The 15,020-nt window shown below is 41.3% G+C and overlaps 3 protein-coding genes across 3 annotated transcripts; all 3 read right to left on the minus strand.

Moving 5' to 3' along the window:
• Window positions 1-816: 816 nt before the first annotated feature.
• Window positions 817-1,640, minus strand: LACBIDRAFT_322495 (uncharacterized protein; the record flags this gene model as incomplete). Its single annotated transcript, XM_001875972.1, has 5 exons — window positions 817-1,024; window positions 1,069-1,119; window positions 1,234-1,239; window positions 1,457-1,528; window positions 1,597-1,640. 5 exons carry the CDS (start codon window positions 1,638-1,640, stop codon window positions 817-819), a joined length of 381 nt encoding a protein of 126 aa, XP_001876007.1.
• Window positions 1,641-4,228: 2,588 nt separating this feature from the next.
• Window positions 4,229-4,661, minus strand: LACBIDRAFT_308502 (uncharacterized protein; the record flags this gene model as incomplete). Its single annotated transcript, XM_001875973.1, has 4 exons — window positions 4,229-4,351; window positions 4,401-4,451; window positions 4,511-4,535; window positions 4,615-4,661. The coding sequence occupies 4 exons, from the start codon at window positions 4,659-4,661 to the stop codon at window positions 4,229-4,231; spliced, it is 246 nt and encodes an 81-aa protein (XP_001876008.1).
• A 5,826-nt stretch (window positions 4,662-10,487) lies between these two features.
• Window positions 10,488-11,846, minus strand: LACBIDRAFT_322496 (uncharacterized protein; the record flags this gene model as incomplete). The annotated part of the gene is made up of 5 exons (XM_001875974.1): window positions 10,488-10,893; window positions 10,950-11,079; window positions 11,115-11,120; window positions 11,226-11,333; window positions 11,645-11,846. The coding sequence occupies 5 exons, from the start codon at window positions 11,844-11,846 to the stop codon at window positions 10,488-10,490; spliced, it is 852 nt and encodes a 283-aa protein (XP_001876009.1).
• Window positions 11,847-15,020: the final 3,174 nt, after the last annotated feature.

Genomic DNA, 15,020 nt, shown 5'->3' on the forward strand with positions numbered 1-15,020 from the left:
TTCAGAGGCCATGCCATTGTGATGGATACAACATTAATTTATTTGTCATGAATATAAATGGCCTGGCAAGATATACACTTTTAAGTGGCTTGTGATGGATTATCCACAGTGAAAATGGCCAAACCCTGGGATAAAGCCCAATCAAGCTAATTTTCAAGTGAATTTTCAAAAGATCAAGTTCACCCTATAGCCTCCACTTGTAGCTTAAAATGTCAGAAGAAATCTGAAGAACCAGTCCACAAAAAATGGAGCCCAATGGATCAGTATTACAGCCTGGAGAAATAATTTTCATATTTTGTAAAAAGGACCCCAGACACCCTGTGACAGCTATGGAATGATGGTATGGTATGGTATGGTATGGTATGGTATGGAATGGTATGGAATGGTATGGAATGGTATGGTATGGTATGAGGTGGAATGGTATGGTATGAGGTGGAATGGTATGTGGCATCCATACCATGGTATGATGGAATTGGTATGAGGGTCATACCACTCTGGAATGGGGTACCACTAAGGTTCCCTAATTCAAAGAATTGGATAACCTCATAGGTACCCAAAAATGGGTGACTGAAGTGAGCGACACACAAGAAAAAAAAAGCAGCACTCTGGAAGATTAATCAATTAGCATTGAGTCAAAGGGAAGAGAGGAGTGGATGCATGTGTGGTGAACAATCAGGATCACCATCTGGATTCGACCTGCAATGAAGTCACCTCCCTTCAGACATGCCAGTATGTGTTTCCTGAGGAGGTGGAGCAGAATGATTGTGGCAATGACAACTGACATCCTTGCTGGATGGGCATTGGCGATGAGATAGGTCAATTTGTTGTTGATGGTGGTGTGTGAGGAATTGCACCCATGGCTGCACATATAGCCAGGGCTGCCTCAACTGCAATGGCAAGGAGAGAGGGGTAAACTGTAACTAAGGCTTTGATTACAAAGGGGGCAATCAAGGTGAGGGGGTCAGGATGTGGAGCGTTGGGAGCTGGAGGACTGATGTTGGTTGTTTTGGGGCTATTGATCCTTCTGCAACATTGTTAAACAAAGCTACTAGTGTTGTGGGATCTTACCTGAGGCCATGTGTAGCATCCATCAATGACTGCATCAGCTCGGGCAGTAAGCTTGACAGTGTGAAAGACAAAATATAGATTATGTAAGTCACCTCATGATGTTTTGCCAGAATGCTGTAGCCGCCCAAATCTGTCATTTTGAAAGGGATAGCTTGATTAGCACACCATGTGCTGGAAAGTGGAAAGTCAGAACAAGAATGATTGCATATGTGCCTTATACATCCCTCACAGACAAAAAAAAACCACTCCAAATCCCTGATTTACATCTGATCAACTGTTCCATCCAACTCCAGAGTCAATGAGCTGTGGGAAAGTGAAGCACAGCCTGTTGAGCACAGTACCAGTGATGTAGACATTTCAACTTGACTGCCGACTGTTGGGGGCTGACAGGGTGTTCAAGGCAAATCTGTGATGTGCATGACTGGCCTCAGCAGCCTGTTCATCAGAACAACATGCAAACCTAGATAAATGAACACCAAAACATCAGAACTTACAAAGTGATGCATATATGCAGGCGAAAATACTCACTGGCATTCAAAAAATCTCACCCTTGCCCAGTCAATAAGTTCCATTTTTCAATTAAGAAAATTCACATCACAGACATGAGTTGATCCACGAGTGGCCAGAGAAGAAACCCCAGAGCCATCAATACTGCCAGTCATCATTGTAGCAGTGGTGGAGGATGAGAAGGGTGAGGGGAAGAAGGGGGAATGATGAGCTATATATGCCAGCAGGAACTGGCTCTTGTTTCCATTTCAGACAAAGTTGTAATCAATAGCGAAGAGGTTAGATTTGATGCAATAAGGGAGAGATAAGAACATGCCATTTTCTTCATGCTTATGTAATGGGATCTATGTACTTCTCACCCATATAACAATCCACATCAGGTGTTTGGCTTGTACCATTGGCAAGGTCCACTCTCAGCATCCTACTGCAGCTTGACTGTGGCAATGGAGGTCTTAGTGATGCCCTACATATTCCTGCCGGATTTCCAGTACTTTACACTCCCACTGCTTGTCCAACGGACTCTGACGGACTTTCATCGGACCCTGCCATTTCCAACAGACCCAGTGGACAGTCCATTGGAAGTCCATTGGAAATGGTTGGATTCCGTTGCAAGTCCAGGCAAAGTCCAGTGAAAGTCTGCTCAAGCCACTTAGAAGCAAGAAATGGTTGGACTGGCCGGATTTTGTGTCTGTTGGACGTCTGCTGGACTTCTGCTGGATTTCCGATGGACAGAGGCAGAAACCAGTAATACTTGCTAAGTCATCAGTTTGCTGGACTTCTAAGCAAAAAAGGTACATCAGAGTGCTAAGTAATCAGTTTGCAATTTTTATAAGTGTACATTTAATAATTCAATAGTGGGGTTTGAAACTTGTTAAGTAGAGTTTATATACATGTTTTGCTTACTCAGCTTCATCATCTTCAGTATCATCACCTTCCTCTTCCTGCATCACTTTAGCTGCTTTTTTGGCTTGGCAGGCAATAACCTTTCTAGTGTGATAAGAAAGCATCGTGTGAATAAACCAGTTGTAGTTTTGAGGTGTCATTCTCTTGAGGACTGATTCAGGATATTTCATTGGATACTTTTCATTGCAGGCCAGCCCTTTTCATTGGCTGCTGTCAGGTGGGTCATCAGGAGAATGGTCACATGACCAGTTGCCTAAAATGGTTAAAAAACAAAAATTGTAGTCCTGCACTGTAGCTTCCTGAATCTGTTTAAATTATGTTGTAAAGTGCTTTCATTGTAGAGATATGAGGTAAAATATTTTTCTCATCACCAGCTTTTTTTTTTTTTGCATTTTTTGCATTTTTCTCCATGAAAAGAAAACCAAACAAGATGATTTCAACACATTTAGAAATCCAAGAGAAGAGGCTACAATTATCATATCGTGGGAAAATTGTGCCAAAAAGGAAGGTGCATACCTCAAAAGGGAAATTGACATGGATAGCCTGCAAAAGGCTACAAAAAGTCTGACATAGACTATAAGGACCACTGATAGACTACAAAAGACTACAAAAGTTGGACATACCTTACAAAGTTTAAAGTTTACTAATAGACTATACAATTTACTAAAAGACTACAAAAAACTACAAAATGTCGGAAATAGACTACAAATTTTACTAACATAAGTTTCTAGTGTCCCCTTTGGTTATACTACAGAAGTTTCTAGTGTCCCCTTTTTTGGACTACAAAAGTTTCTAGTGTCTGCTATTTGAGACTACAAAAGTTTGTATTGTCTGCTTTTCAAGACTACAAAAGTTGTAGTGTCTGCTTTTTTGAGACTACAACAATTTGTAGTGTCCACTTTTTGAACCTACAAAAGTTTGTCTTGTCTGCCTTTTTGACACTACAAAAGTTTGACACCCATCTATCTATTGCTGAATCAGTGGTTTTGTATCATTCTCAACTCGTCTTTGACATAAGTAGAGCCTATTCTATCCTTTCATGTTAATAGTTACTCTCCTCTCTCAAACTATACTTAACTCTGATTCATTAGTCCATGATGAAAAAGCCTTACCAATTTAAAGATTGTCTTTCTCACATGACTCCTCAATGAAGATTGAGAAAGAGACATTACATCTCAAACACCCCATCTACCCCAACCCTTACCCTTCCAAAACCTCAAGTTGGGGTAAGGGTAAGGGTAAGAGTAAGGGTGTAGGTCATGATAAAGACACCCTGGGGTTACCCCTGCTTATTATTACAAGGAGCACAGACAAGGCAGCTTTATTAGCAACTGCTTTTCATCTTTCCAATTGAATACAGAGTGAGGGACATGCAGAGTGTTATAGTGTAAAGGACAAAGGCAAGTCAACCAAATAAGGAGATTATTTGTCAGCTTATCTCCTTATATGGTAGAATGGTCCTAGTAGAGGAAAAGAATCTTACTATGCCTTACCAAATAAGGCAAATTTCCTTTTTTATGCCTATGCACAATGTGGCACATCTTGGCCACATCCCCAACTTTCTTGGTTTCATCTATTGTTTTCCACTACCATTCCCCAACAAAATAGCCTTGGACCCATGACTCACACAGCCAAGATGCTTGCTCTGCCTCTTGTGATGTATCTGTTCACACCTCTTTCCCTCCCACCTGCAGCACCATATCACAACAAAACAACTTGTAGACACATAATTGAGCAGCTGCAGCCACCTCTATCTCCTTGCTCGATGAAGCCATCCCCACTTCAATTCTTTTTTGATGCATGAAGATTCCACTTTGTCGTGCACACAGACCATGAGTGGACATTCCGGAGTCACATTTCTCTGTGGTGGTTGCTGTGGATGGTGGTTAAAACGATACAGAATGCGGTGATGCAAAACTTACTGCAGGGCATAAGGAATTGTCCAGAGATAGGCGACATACTGCTTGATGTTTCTGTGCAATGTGCTAGCTCAGAGCCAACATATATAGCTAATAAAAAGATGGTGTCACACCTTCTCATGTCGCCATGGGATATTCCTGGTTGGCATTTCATGTCGAAGTGTCCAAGTAAAATCAATCTCAGCCATGAATGTGTTCAAAATTGTAAATGACGTACCCTGGTGCCCAATGATTGCTTTGCCACGTTCTTGCTATGAAGATCATCTAGAATGTCGTCCTCAATGTCACCATTGATGGATCATCTGAATTTGATCATTAGCAGACATCACGAGCATGAATTTTGGTTAAAATTGAAACACTCGCCCAACTTTTGCATCTCAGATGGCCTCTTCAATAACACTAGTGGCTACCACTATTTATGATTAATCAATGACAACTGTCCTACAGCCTTTTTGTCATTTTCCATGTGCTTTTATGAGGGAGATTTCATTAGGATAGCCCATCTATTTTGTTCATTTTACCACTGGAGTCTTTTACAAGGTATAGGCAAGGGCAATGAAATATCCTATTCACATTCCACACCCTTTCATTCTAGATTTCATTGTGATTTTTCATTGGGAGCTGTGCTTTCTTTACCATTTTCATTAGGATATTTCATTAGGTCCTCTGGCACTTTCATTTTGATTTCATTGAATTTTGATTAGGATATTTCATTAGACTATCTGGTGCTTTCATTACCCTTTCTTAGAATTTTCATTAGGGTATTTCAATCAGCTCTCTGGCCCATTCAATACCATTTCTTTAAATTTTCATTAGGATATTTCATTGGATCCTCTGGTGCTTTCATTACCATTTCATATAATTTTCATTAGAATATTTCATTAGACTATCTGGCACTTTCATTACCCTTTCTTAGAATTTTGATTAGCATATTTCATTGGATCCTCTGGTGCTTTCATTACCATTTCATATAATTTTCATTAGGATGTTTCATTCAGCTCTCTATCCCTTTCAATAGCATTTCTTTAAATTTTTATTTGGGTATTTCATTCAGCTCTCTGGCTCTTTCAATGCCATTTCTTTAAATTTTTTTCCCCACAATACAATAATTGTAGCCCCCTCTTTAAATTTCCTGAATGTGTTAAAATTATCTTGTTTGGTGTTATTTTCATGGAGAAAAATACAAAAAGGTCAAAAAAGACAGTGGTGAGGAAATTTTTTTACCTCATATCTCCACAATGGAACCACTTCAGAACATAATTCAAACAGATTCTGGAAGCTACGGTAAAGGGCTACAACTTTTGTTTTCTGACCATTTTGGGAAATTGGTCATGTGATCACCCTCCCAACAACCCATGTGATATACATCATCATTGTTTTTCACAAGGGGCAAACCACATTCGTGACCTGTGAAGAGGTAATAAAAAGGCGTTAAATATGTTAAATAGTAAAGGTCATATCATGTATGTAAAATATTTATTGGTAGTTTGTTAGAGCAGGAATGACTGAGAAACAAAAGAAATTCTTGCCAGAAAAGGATGATAAATAAAGACCCTGTTTTACCTGGGCAACAATGGTGAAGCAACTATTTAATGTCATTGAAAGTCATTCTTGCACTAACAAACTACTAATAAATATTTGACATACACCTCATCACCTTTTTGTGGCTGCCAAGTTGAGATAACAATGAATCTTTTTTAAATGTGGTTTGCCCCTTGTGTTTGGTAATGAAAGCACCAAAGGGCCTAATGAAATATCCTAATGAAAAATGTAAGAAATAGTAATGAAAGTGCCAACTACAAAGTTTACCGATCCATCCAAAAGACTACAAAAGTTTATAGACTACCAAGTTTACTGATAGACTATAAAAGTCAGACCCAGACTACAAAAGCTTGGACTTAGACTACAAAGTTTGTAGTGTCCGCTTTTTTGTCATTACAAAAGTTTGTAGTGTGTGCTTTTTCATTTTGATGGAGTTGTTTGGGGTAGTGATAACCATCTCTTGAAATACACATCAACCTTAATAAACATCACCCTTACCTACTTGTCCAACATGGGCTGTTGTCTTTGCTCTGCAGTACATTATCTCAATCAATAGATTGTTGTTTTTGCATCATTTCTAATGCCTGGCCAACAGACCATTTCCACAAAAGAGAATGTTCCTGGTGTCGCACCACCTAAACGGGGACAGCATGCTTCTGTACATGCCTAACTTACAAGTTGCCAAGCCAGTTGCACCTTTTGGTCAGGCCCAGCTGTCAACAATACCAGCAATCAAGAAGTTTCAAGTTACAGATTTTTTTAGCTGCTCAGAGTCCACAAATTTCTCCTCTCTTTCTCTTCCTCTCTTCCTCTCTCTCTTCCTCTCCCTCCCTCTCTCTTTCTCTTGACTCTTGATTGTAAATTTAGGAACAACATCCATTCTCCTCTAACAAATTTCTGTTCACCATGTTGTAATACAATGTTCTTCTTTGTATTTTCCATGATTCCCTGCATGCTTGCTGTTGCTTGACTGATATGTATCATTTCAAGTGCAACACAGAAATATGCCACACCAAATCGACATCCCAGTGGAAACAAGAGAGTGCTGGCAAAAGATTGACTCATGTAAGCAACTGATGCAATGTAGAAGTGGAAATGGGACTGAGGAGATCACACAAACAATTAGGCATCTTTATTTGTAAAAATGGGTTAGAAGAGATGATTGATATTGTTGGTGGGGTATGCAGATAAGGTGCAAGTGGAGATCTCAGAGCTGAAGTGAGCAGTGCCAAACACCTAGATGAAATGTGAACAAAAGGATATCTTGTGGGTGCCATATTTGACATATGGAATGACAGCTTGATCTGGAGTGGTGGTGAAAAAAAAAGGAATCATACAGAAATGGCAGAGTAGACTCACCAACCAAGCAGAACATGCAGGTAAGGTGCAACTGGAGATCTCAGAGCTGAAGTAGAGGCAGAGGTGGCAGAGATTGTATTATAAGGCTGCCCAAAGTACTTTTTGCACTCTGAGCATTGAATTTCTACAGTGTGAATTGTATTCATAGTTTTGAAGTGGATAATACTTAAGCAACTCAGGAACCTTGCAATGATTAGCTAGAAAGAGTAAGAGAGAAACAACAAAGGACTTTGTTAATTTTGAGCAGCTAAAAGAATCTGTAATGCAAACTGTATTCATAGTGTCATTGGAAGTGGATAATACTTGAACAACTCAGGTAGACCACAGATGCTATTGATGCCTCTTATTGCTGGAAGTCATTGCATAATTTTCCAGAATATATACCCCAGACAGGAAAAAAATTACAAGTTTTTTGCTGAAACTAGGACCCTGGACACCCCTACAGACCAGAAAAATATATCCTTACCACATCTATCTCACAAAATATATCCTAAGGCCAAGCCAGGGCAAAAATATATTTCTAAGGTGTGACAGTGACATTTCAGGGCCCACTCACCAAAAATATATCCTTACTGCATTTCACTTGCAAAATATATTTTGGTGGTGTGACACAGACATTATAATTTTTGTGTGACATTTCAGGGTCCATGTCTCAAGAATATATTTTAGATTTTAGAGCTTTCTAGGACCCATATATATCTAGAATATAGATATGGTCCATGACATTTAGTCATGTAACTTACATGGAGTTTGCATGACTAATAGTCAGTTGGCAGTGGGTGACTGAAGTGATTGTCATCATCCTCTTGCTTCCCTGCCTTGACATCACAATGATGGCAATCTTGGCAATTCAGTAGGTATTCAGGGCATTCAGTAGATACACTATGGAACCATAACAATAGAAATTATCAATTGTCCCAATAAGTCATAGGGCTACCCCAATGGGCCCAATTACAAAAGACATTATGATACTGTACATTGGCCCAATGATGTAGGGATATATATATTTGATTGTTGCACCCAATGAAGCTGCCACATCAATGCTAAGGGTTTATAGGTTGGCCACATGGCTTAAATGGGGGTAATTTTGACCATCAATAAATGATTGTATTAAGCTACAGTTGATAGTTGGGCCCAACAGCCAAATTCATATGACATGGCTTGTATGTTGGGCCCACGGATACATGTAGGCTATAGTTCATAGCTTAGCCCAATGACCCATTGGATTTTCAGGCTTTGGGGCTGGTTCTGTTACCCGCAGACCACAGGGCGGATGGATGGACCAGATCAAATGTGAAAGAAAAATGAGGCTGAAATAGGTCCAGAAGAAATGCAAAAATGCGGCAGAAATAGGCCTGAACAAATGACAAAAATGGGGCGGAAATAGGTCAGGATGAAATGCAAAAATGCAGCAGAAATACACCTGGATTAAATGCAAAAATAGATCCAGATGGAATGCAAAAACACGGGGGAAATAGGTCCAGATGAAATTCAAAAATGGGGCAAAATTATGTCTGGATGGAATGCAAAAACACTGTGGAAATAGGTCTGGATTAAATGCAAAAATAGGCCCAGATGAATTGCAAAAGTGTGGCAGAAATACACCTGAATTAAATGCAAAAATAGGTCCCCCATGGATTGCCTGTTCCATTGCACCCCCAGTCCAAAGTTGTTCTGTTATACCTGCAGGCCAGGCCTGCTTTTGTTAGATCTGCGGACCACCTGTTGCTCTGCTCATTCACAGACCAAAAACTCTGTCCTGTCACACCTGTGGACCAACAATTGGTCCATCACACCCGTGGACTAACGATTCGTCCATCACACCTGTGGACCAATGATTGTTCTGTCACAGCTGTGAATGAACAATTGTGTTACACCCATGGCAGATGACTTGTTGCTCTGTTGGACCCACAGGCCAACAGGTCTTCTGTGGTACCTGCGGGCCATGCCATTTGTTGAGCCTGTTCATCTGTTACACCTGCGGGCCACCAGCTAGAGCTCCACGGACATGAACATCCAGATTTGTATTTAACATGCTGAATGTCATTGCCCCAAAAATATGGCCGAAAAAATGTCCGGATTTGTGATTAACTTGGTGAATGTCACTGCTCCGAAAATGTGGCCACAAAAACATCCGGATTTGTATTAGTGCACCAATGTCCGAAATTTCGGATGGAATTTTGACAGGGGCCAGACAGCCCCCATGGAATGCTCCAATGTCTGAAATTTGGTACTTCAAGTACCCGAAAATGTGGCCGAAAAAACATCCAGATTTGTATTAGTGCACCAATGTCCGAAATTTCAGATGTAATTTTGACATGGACCAGACAACCCATGGATTACTTTGATGTCCGAAATTCTAGGCTACAAAATTTTGTAATGACCAGTTGAACTCAGGCAGAACTCCCTCAATTCTTAACTGATTTGGATGTTCTTGGGCTCGTTTTGACAGGTAAACCCGTGGGGTTGTGGGTACGGGTACTCTACAGGTCGTGTATGGGCCACTTGTCCAATATCACCTGACTTTCATTCCAAGGTGCTATTTCTTTTCTCTTCTTATAATTACATGTTCTGACAGGTTGAAAAGGAGGATGTCATACAGGAGGCCAAACAGGTGGTGATGGAGGTGTCACCTTATCCGAAATTTAACCACTACGAGACAGCCTTCAAATGGTCCAAAGGTGTACTGGACTATCACTCAGCAAAAGCTATCTTGGACAAGGGGGAAGCCCTTCCAGATGCAAATAATGCACCCTTCCTCCAACAGACTCAGATTCTGGGACTCTGAGACTCTGATGGATGTAGATATAGACATGACATGTTGATGACATCGATGATATGAGTATTTTTAAACAAGTAATTCTTTTGATGTGGCAATGTTAAGTGAGAGCAAGGAGCAAAAATCCTAATGAGTAAGATAATGAGTAAGCTGATCAGAATGGTGGTTGATGTGTTTTGTACTTATTGCATAGGTGCAAGTAATAGAACTGGGGAGCATCAGCAAAAGTTCACCTTCCAATGTTCCAATGAGAGGTGCCAATAGGCCATGAAAGGTTAGCCCCCCTTCCATGGCCAAGGTTGGTTGAACCCTTTCCACATAATCTTAGCTAGATGCTCAATTCTTATCCTAGAATACCAAACACTTCATATGAAATACAGGCAAAATAAATAATGTATTTCTTGTAGTACCTAAGACAAAGTCCGAAAAAGACATAGTGTTGAGTTGAAGGGAAGAGAGGAGTGGAAGCAGGTGTGGTGAACGATCAGCATTGCCATCTGGACTCGACCTGTGATGAAGTCACCTCCCTTCAGACACGCCAGTATGTGTTTTCTGAGGAGGCGCAGCAGGATGATCATGGCAATGATGGCTGACATCCTTGCTGGATGGGCATTGGTGAGGAGATAGGTTGTTGATGGTGGTGTGTGAGGAATTGCACCCATGGCTGCGCATATAGCCAGGGCTGCCTCAACTGCGATGGTGAGGAGAGAGGGGTAGACTGCAACTAAGGCTTTGATTACAAAGGGGGCGATCAAGGTGAGGGGGTCAGGACCTGGAGCATTGGGAGCTGGAGGACTGATGTTGGTTGTTTTTGGGCTATTGATCCTTCTGCAACATTGTTAAACAAAGCTACTAGTGTTGTGGGATCTTACCTGAGGCCACACGTAGCATCTGTCAATGACTGCATCAGCTCTGGCAGTAAGCTTGACAGTGTGAAAGACAAAATATAGATTATGTCAGTCACCTCATGATGTTTTGCCAGAATGCTGTAGCTGCCCAAATCTGTCATTTTGAAAGGGATAGCTTGATTAGCACACCATGTGCTGGAAAGTGGAAAGTCAGAACAAGAATGATCGCAGATGCACCTTATACATCACTCACAGACAAAAAAAAAACCACTCCAAATCCCTGATTCACATCTGATCAACCCTTCCATCCACCTCCTAAGTTGATGAGCTGTGAGAAAGCAAAGCATGGCCTGTTGAGCATGATACCAGTGATGTAGACATTTCGACTTGACTGCCGACTGTTGGGGGCTGACAGGGGGATAAAACTATTCAGAAACCCCCTTTCTGCGAGAAATCAGGGGTTTCTCTGTGTTAAGCGAGAAACCCCATGATTTTTTGTTTGCCCATCATAATGCGAATTTGCGTGCCTTGCCCAAACAAGGACATGTGACCGTGCGTAGCTCTTCGCCCAAACCTCGCCTCGAGGACATCGCGCTCACTCATCTTAGTTCTGTGGTATCAATAACTCCCATGATGAGACATTATTCAAGTGACTTTCAAGCATTTCTAACCACCTCTCCCAGTATTTGTAGTATTTCTATGAGATTGAATGCGCTTACCGACATAAAATACAGCGCCTCGCGTCGACGCGAGGCTGAAAACGACGACTTCCATGAGCCGCCAATCCTCAATCCAAAGGGCAGGCCACGTGAACGGAGAATAACAGGTGCTACCGAAGGACGTCCGCAAGGAGGAGGGGCAAGGGCACAACCGAAGGCAGCACAAACACGAAAATGCGGCATTTGTGATAAGACCGGCCATATGAAAAGGTCCTGCCCAAGCTTGAAGAATATTTAGATAGTGATTAAGAGTTATGATCTACTGTACACACCTCTAGTTGGCCTGTCAACATCACCATAATTGTTAAATAGCGCATGTCTTCACAGCCAGGTAGACGCCGTAGTCGACAGTGTTAAGGGACATGCGACAGCAACTGCTCCACAAATGGTCGCTGCTGTGCTGCCACACCCCATAAGACACACAAGAGTTGCGTGTCGAGTCTCCAAGTCGTATCGCGTTCTTTGATCAACAGAACATATCACATGATCAATTTCCGGCATTTTATGCCGACATTCTTTGTCCTATCAGAAAGGGGGTTTCTATATAAGCGGTACTATTTTTCGCAGAAAGGGGGTTTCTGAATAGTTTTATCCCTGACAGGGTGTTTGAGGCAAATCCATGATGTGCATGACTGGCCTCAGCAGCCTGTGCATCAGAACAACATGCAAACCTAGATAAATGAACACCAAAACATCAGAACTTACAAAGTGATGCATATATGCAGGCAAAAATACTCACTGGCATTCAAAAAATCTCACCCTTGCCCAGCCAATAAGTTCCCTTTTTCAACTAAGAAAATTCACTTCACAGATGTGAGTTAATCTGCGAGTGGCCAGAGAATAAACCCCAGAGCCATCAATACTGCGAGTCATTGTTGTAGCAGTGGTGGATGATGAGAAGGGTGAGGGAAAGAAGGGGGAACAATGAGCTATAAGTAGGGGGGGGAAAAGTTGGATGGGGCTGTACTTTCCAGTCCTTCCGCAATTCCTGCAGGGTCTGGTTTTGTTTTCATGGAGAAAAATGCAAAAAAAAACAACAAAAAAATGCGACTCTTTTGATTTTTTTTTTACTTCATGTCTCCACAACAGGAACACTTCAGAACATAATTCAAACACATTCAGGAAGCTACAGTGTAGGGCTACGACTTTCATTTTGACCATTTGTGGTAACTGGTCATGTGACTAACATCTCAACATCCCCTTACATGGACCTGAATCATTTTTCTTCACTTTTGGGTCAAACCATATGAGATTTCCTTTTTGGGATGGACCCTAAAGTAGACCCTGAAGATAGTGCCTGACAGAATTTATAATTTTTCTGGTTTTTGTCTGATTTTCTTTGCTATTTTTCCATCAGAATTTCCTTATCTGGACATTTCTCTAGATTCTGAACAATGGACCCTAATATTATAAACAACAGTGAGAACTATTTGAATGTTTTGGTGATTTTCTGGCCATTTTTGGTTAGATTACCATATGTGGAAATGGACGCTAGTCCCTGAAAATGTTACCCACAATCAGCACTGTCCTCCAAATTTTTCTGCTATTTTGGGGACAGATTACTATATTAGGAAATGCACCCTGGACCCTGAAAATGTTCCCCAACATCAATACCAGCAATGAGCACCATCCAAGTAAAAAACACTCCCAGTCCTGGTCAATCCTAATTCAGCCCTCAGAGCTGGTTTGAGTCCTGCCAAGCTCAGTCCTCCTCCCCCAGCCAACTTTTTTTTCCCCTACCTTAAAAAACCACCCAAGCTTGGCAGGAATTACAGGGAGACAATGAAGACCTCGTTTGCCAAGGCTTGTTTGGGAAGGTGCAAGCAAGGATCATTTGTATGCAATAATGGTTTTGCACCTTCCAACATCAGAGTCAGCATACTTTAACATTGGTGGACACACTGGGAAATCTCCCTATGTTCATGTGAGGTTCCATGTGATCGACCCTACAATATCAAGATCTCGGTAAGAACAGATCCTTCCATTACTGGCAGAACATGTTGCACCCACATCACACATTCTATCTTCTAGTCACCCAATCAGCTCATAGTTACCTCTAACTTGATCTCCTTGTCATTATACCTCAATCTTTATATGGCAGACAGTTTAAAGAAATCATCAAGTTCAGGTAGAAAGACTAATAATTCACAATCATCTGGGATGATGATGAGCACAATAAATGTTTCAAGAGTGGTCAACACCACCACCAACGTTTGTGAAATGTTGGCAGTGGTGAAGGAGAGGTGGCAGTGGTGATGGGAGGGAAATAGATGGACATGCAAGTAACAGCAAACATGATGATATGGGTGGTAACATTTGAATGTCACATTAAGTAAGTCATGTGACACAATCCTGCAGACTGAACAAAATTATTGATCATTATTGCAGCAAGCTCTCACATATATTGATGTGTGAAAGATTAGGCTTGTAATTTTATTAATGTAAATGTAAGTCTGTTCTATCAATGTAGTTGTCTATTATCGCTTTTTTTGTAGTAGTCATGATTAATAACAATAAGTAATAAGCAATAATGCACTAAAATCACTGGAATCCAATGGAATCCAGTGAGCTATGACTGGACTGGGACTGGACTGGACTGGACTTGAGGTCAGTGGACTGAGCATTTTGCAAGCCAATCTGGCCTAGCAAGTGGGCCACCAGAATCCACTGGACTCCACATGGAGTATGTGGGGGAGGGTAAATGCACGACTCTGGTGCCCTTGTTCACATAATCTTGTTCACCTATACAGTTCCTACTGTTACCATCACAGTGTCTGTCACCTGATAGAAGTCAAGCCTGTTCTGGAGACTCTGGTATGGTTCTTGATCTCTTTTTAGCATTGCTTTAATCTGCATGCAAGGCAGGATTTCATAATGTGCCTCCCCCAACTCTCATGCTGGCTATATCTTAGGGTTCCAGCCTCTATATTTGGGGTGTATATTGGGCTCATAACTATGTGGCATGTAGTTAGGCAGTAATCCAATTTGCAAGAAACAGTGGGAGTTGATGAGGAGGATCCAAACGATCTTCAACAATGAAGGATGCCCCAGTTCAGGAGCAAGATTGTGGCAGGGATAGTTCGTGGGCATATGCTGTGAGCAAAAACTCAGTGTCTCAAGTTTATGAACAATCCTCAACTAGTTCTCAGTATTGCTGTGCTCATCTTCCAGCTGTTTGCTCTGGTTATTCACAGATGCTCTGACCATTGTGTCTACATGTTGGTCTGCCAAAATATCAGAAGATATCTTCTCTCTTCACAGTGACTGGGGGATGGTCCTACTCACTTTATACACATCTGTTTCTAGTAGTATTATGACTCAAAAAACTGCCATGCCTGAATTTCTATACCCTGCCCATTTTGCACTCCCTCCCATC

The sequence above is a fragment of the Laccaria bicolor genome, genomic scaffold (assembly GCF_000143565.1).
Source record: "Laccaria bicolor S238N-H82 LACBIscaffold_3 genomic scaffold, whole genome shotgun sequence".
NCBI classification, from domain to species: Eukaryota; Fungi; Basidiomycota; class Agaricomycetes; order Agaricales; family Hydnangiaceae; genus Laccaria; species Laccaria bicolor.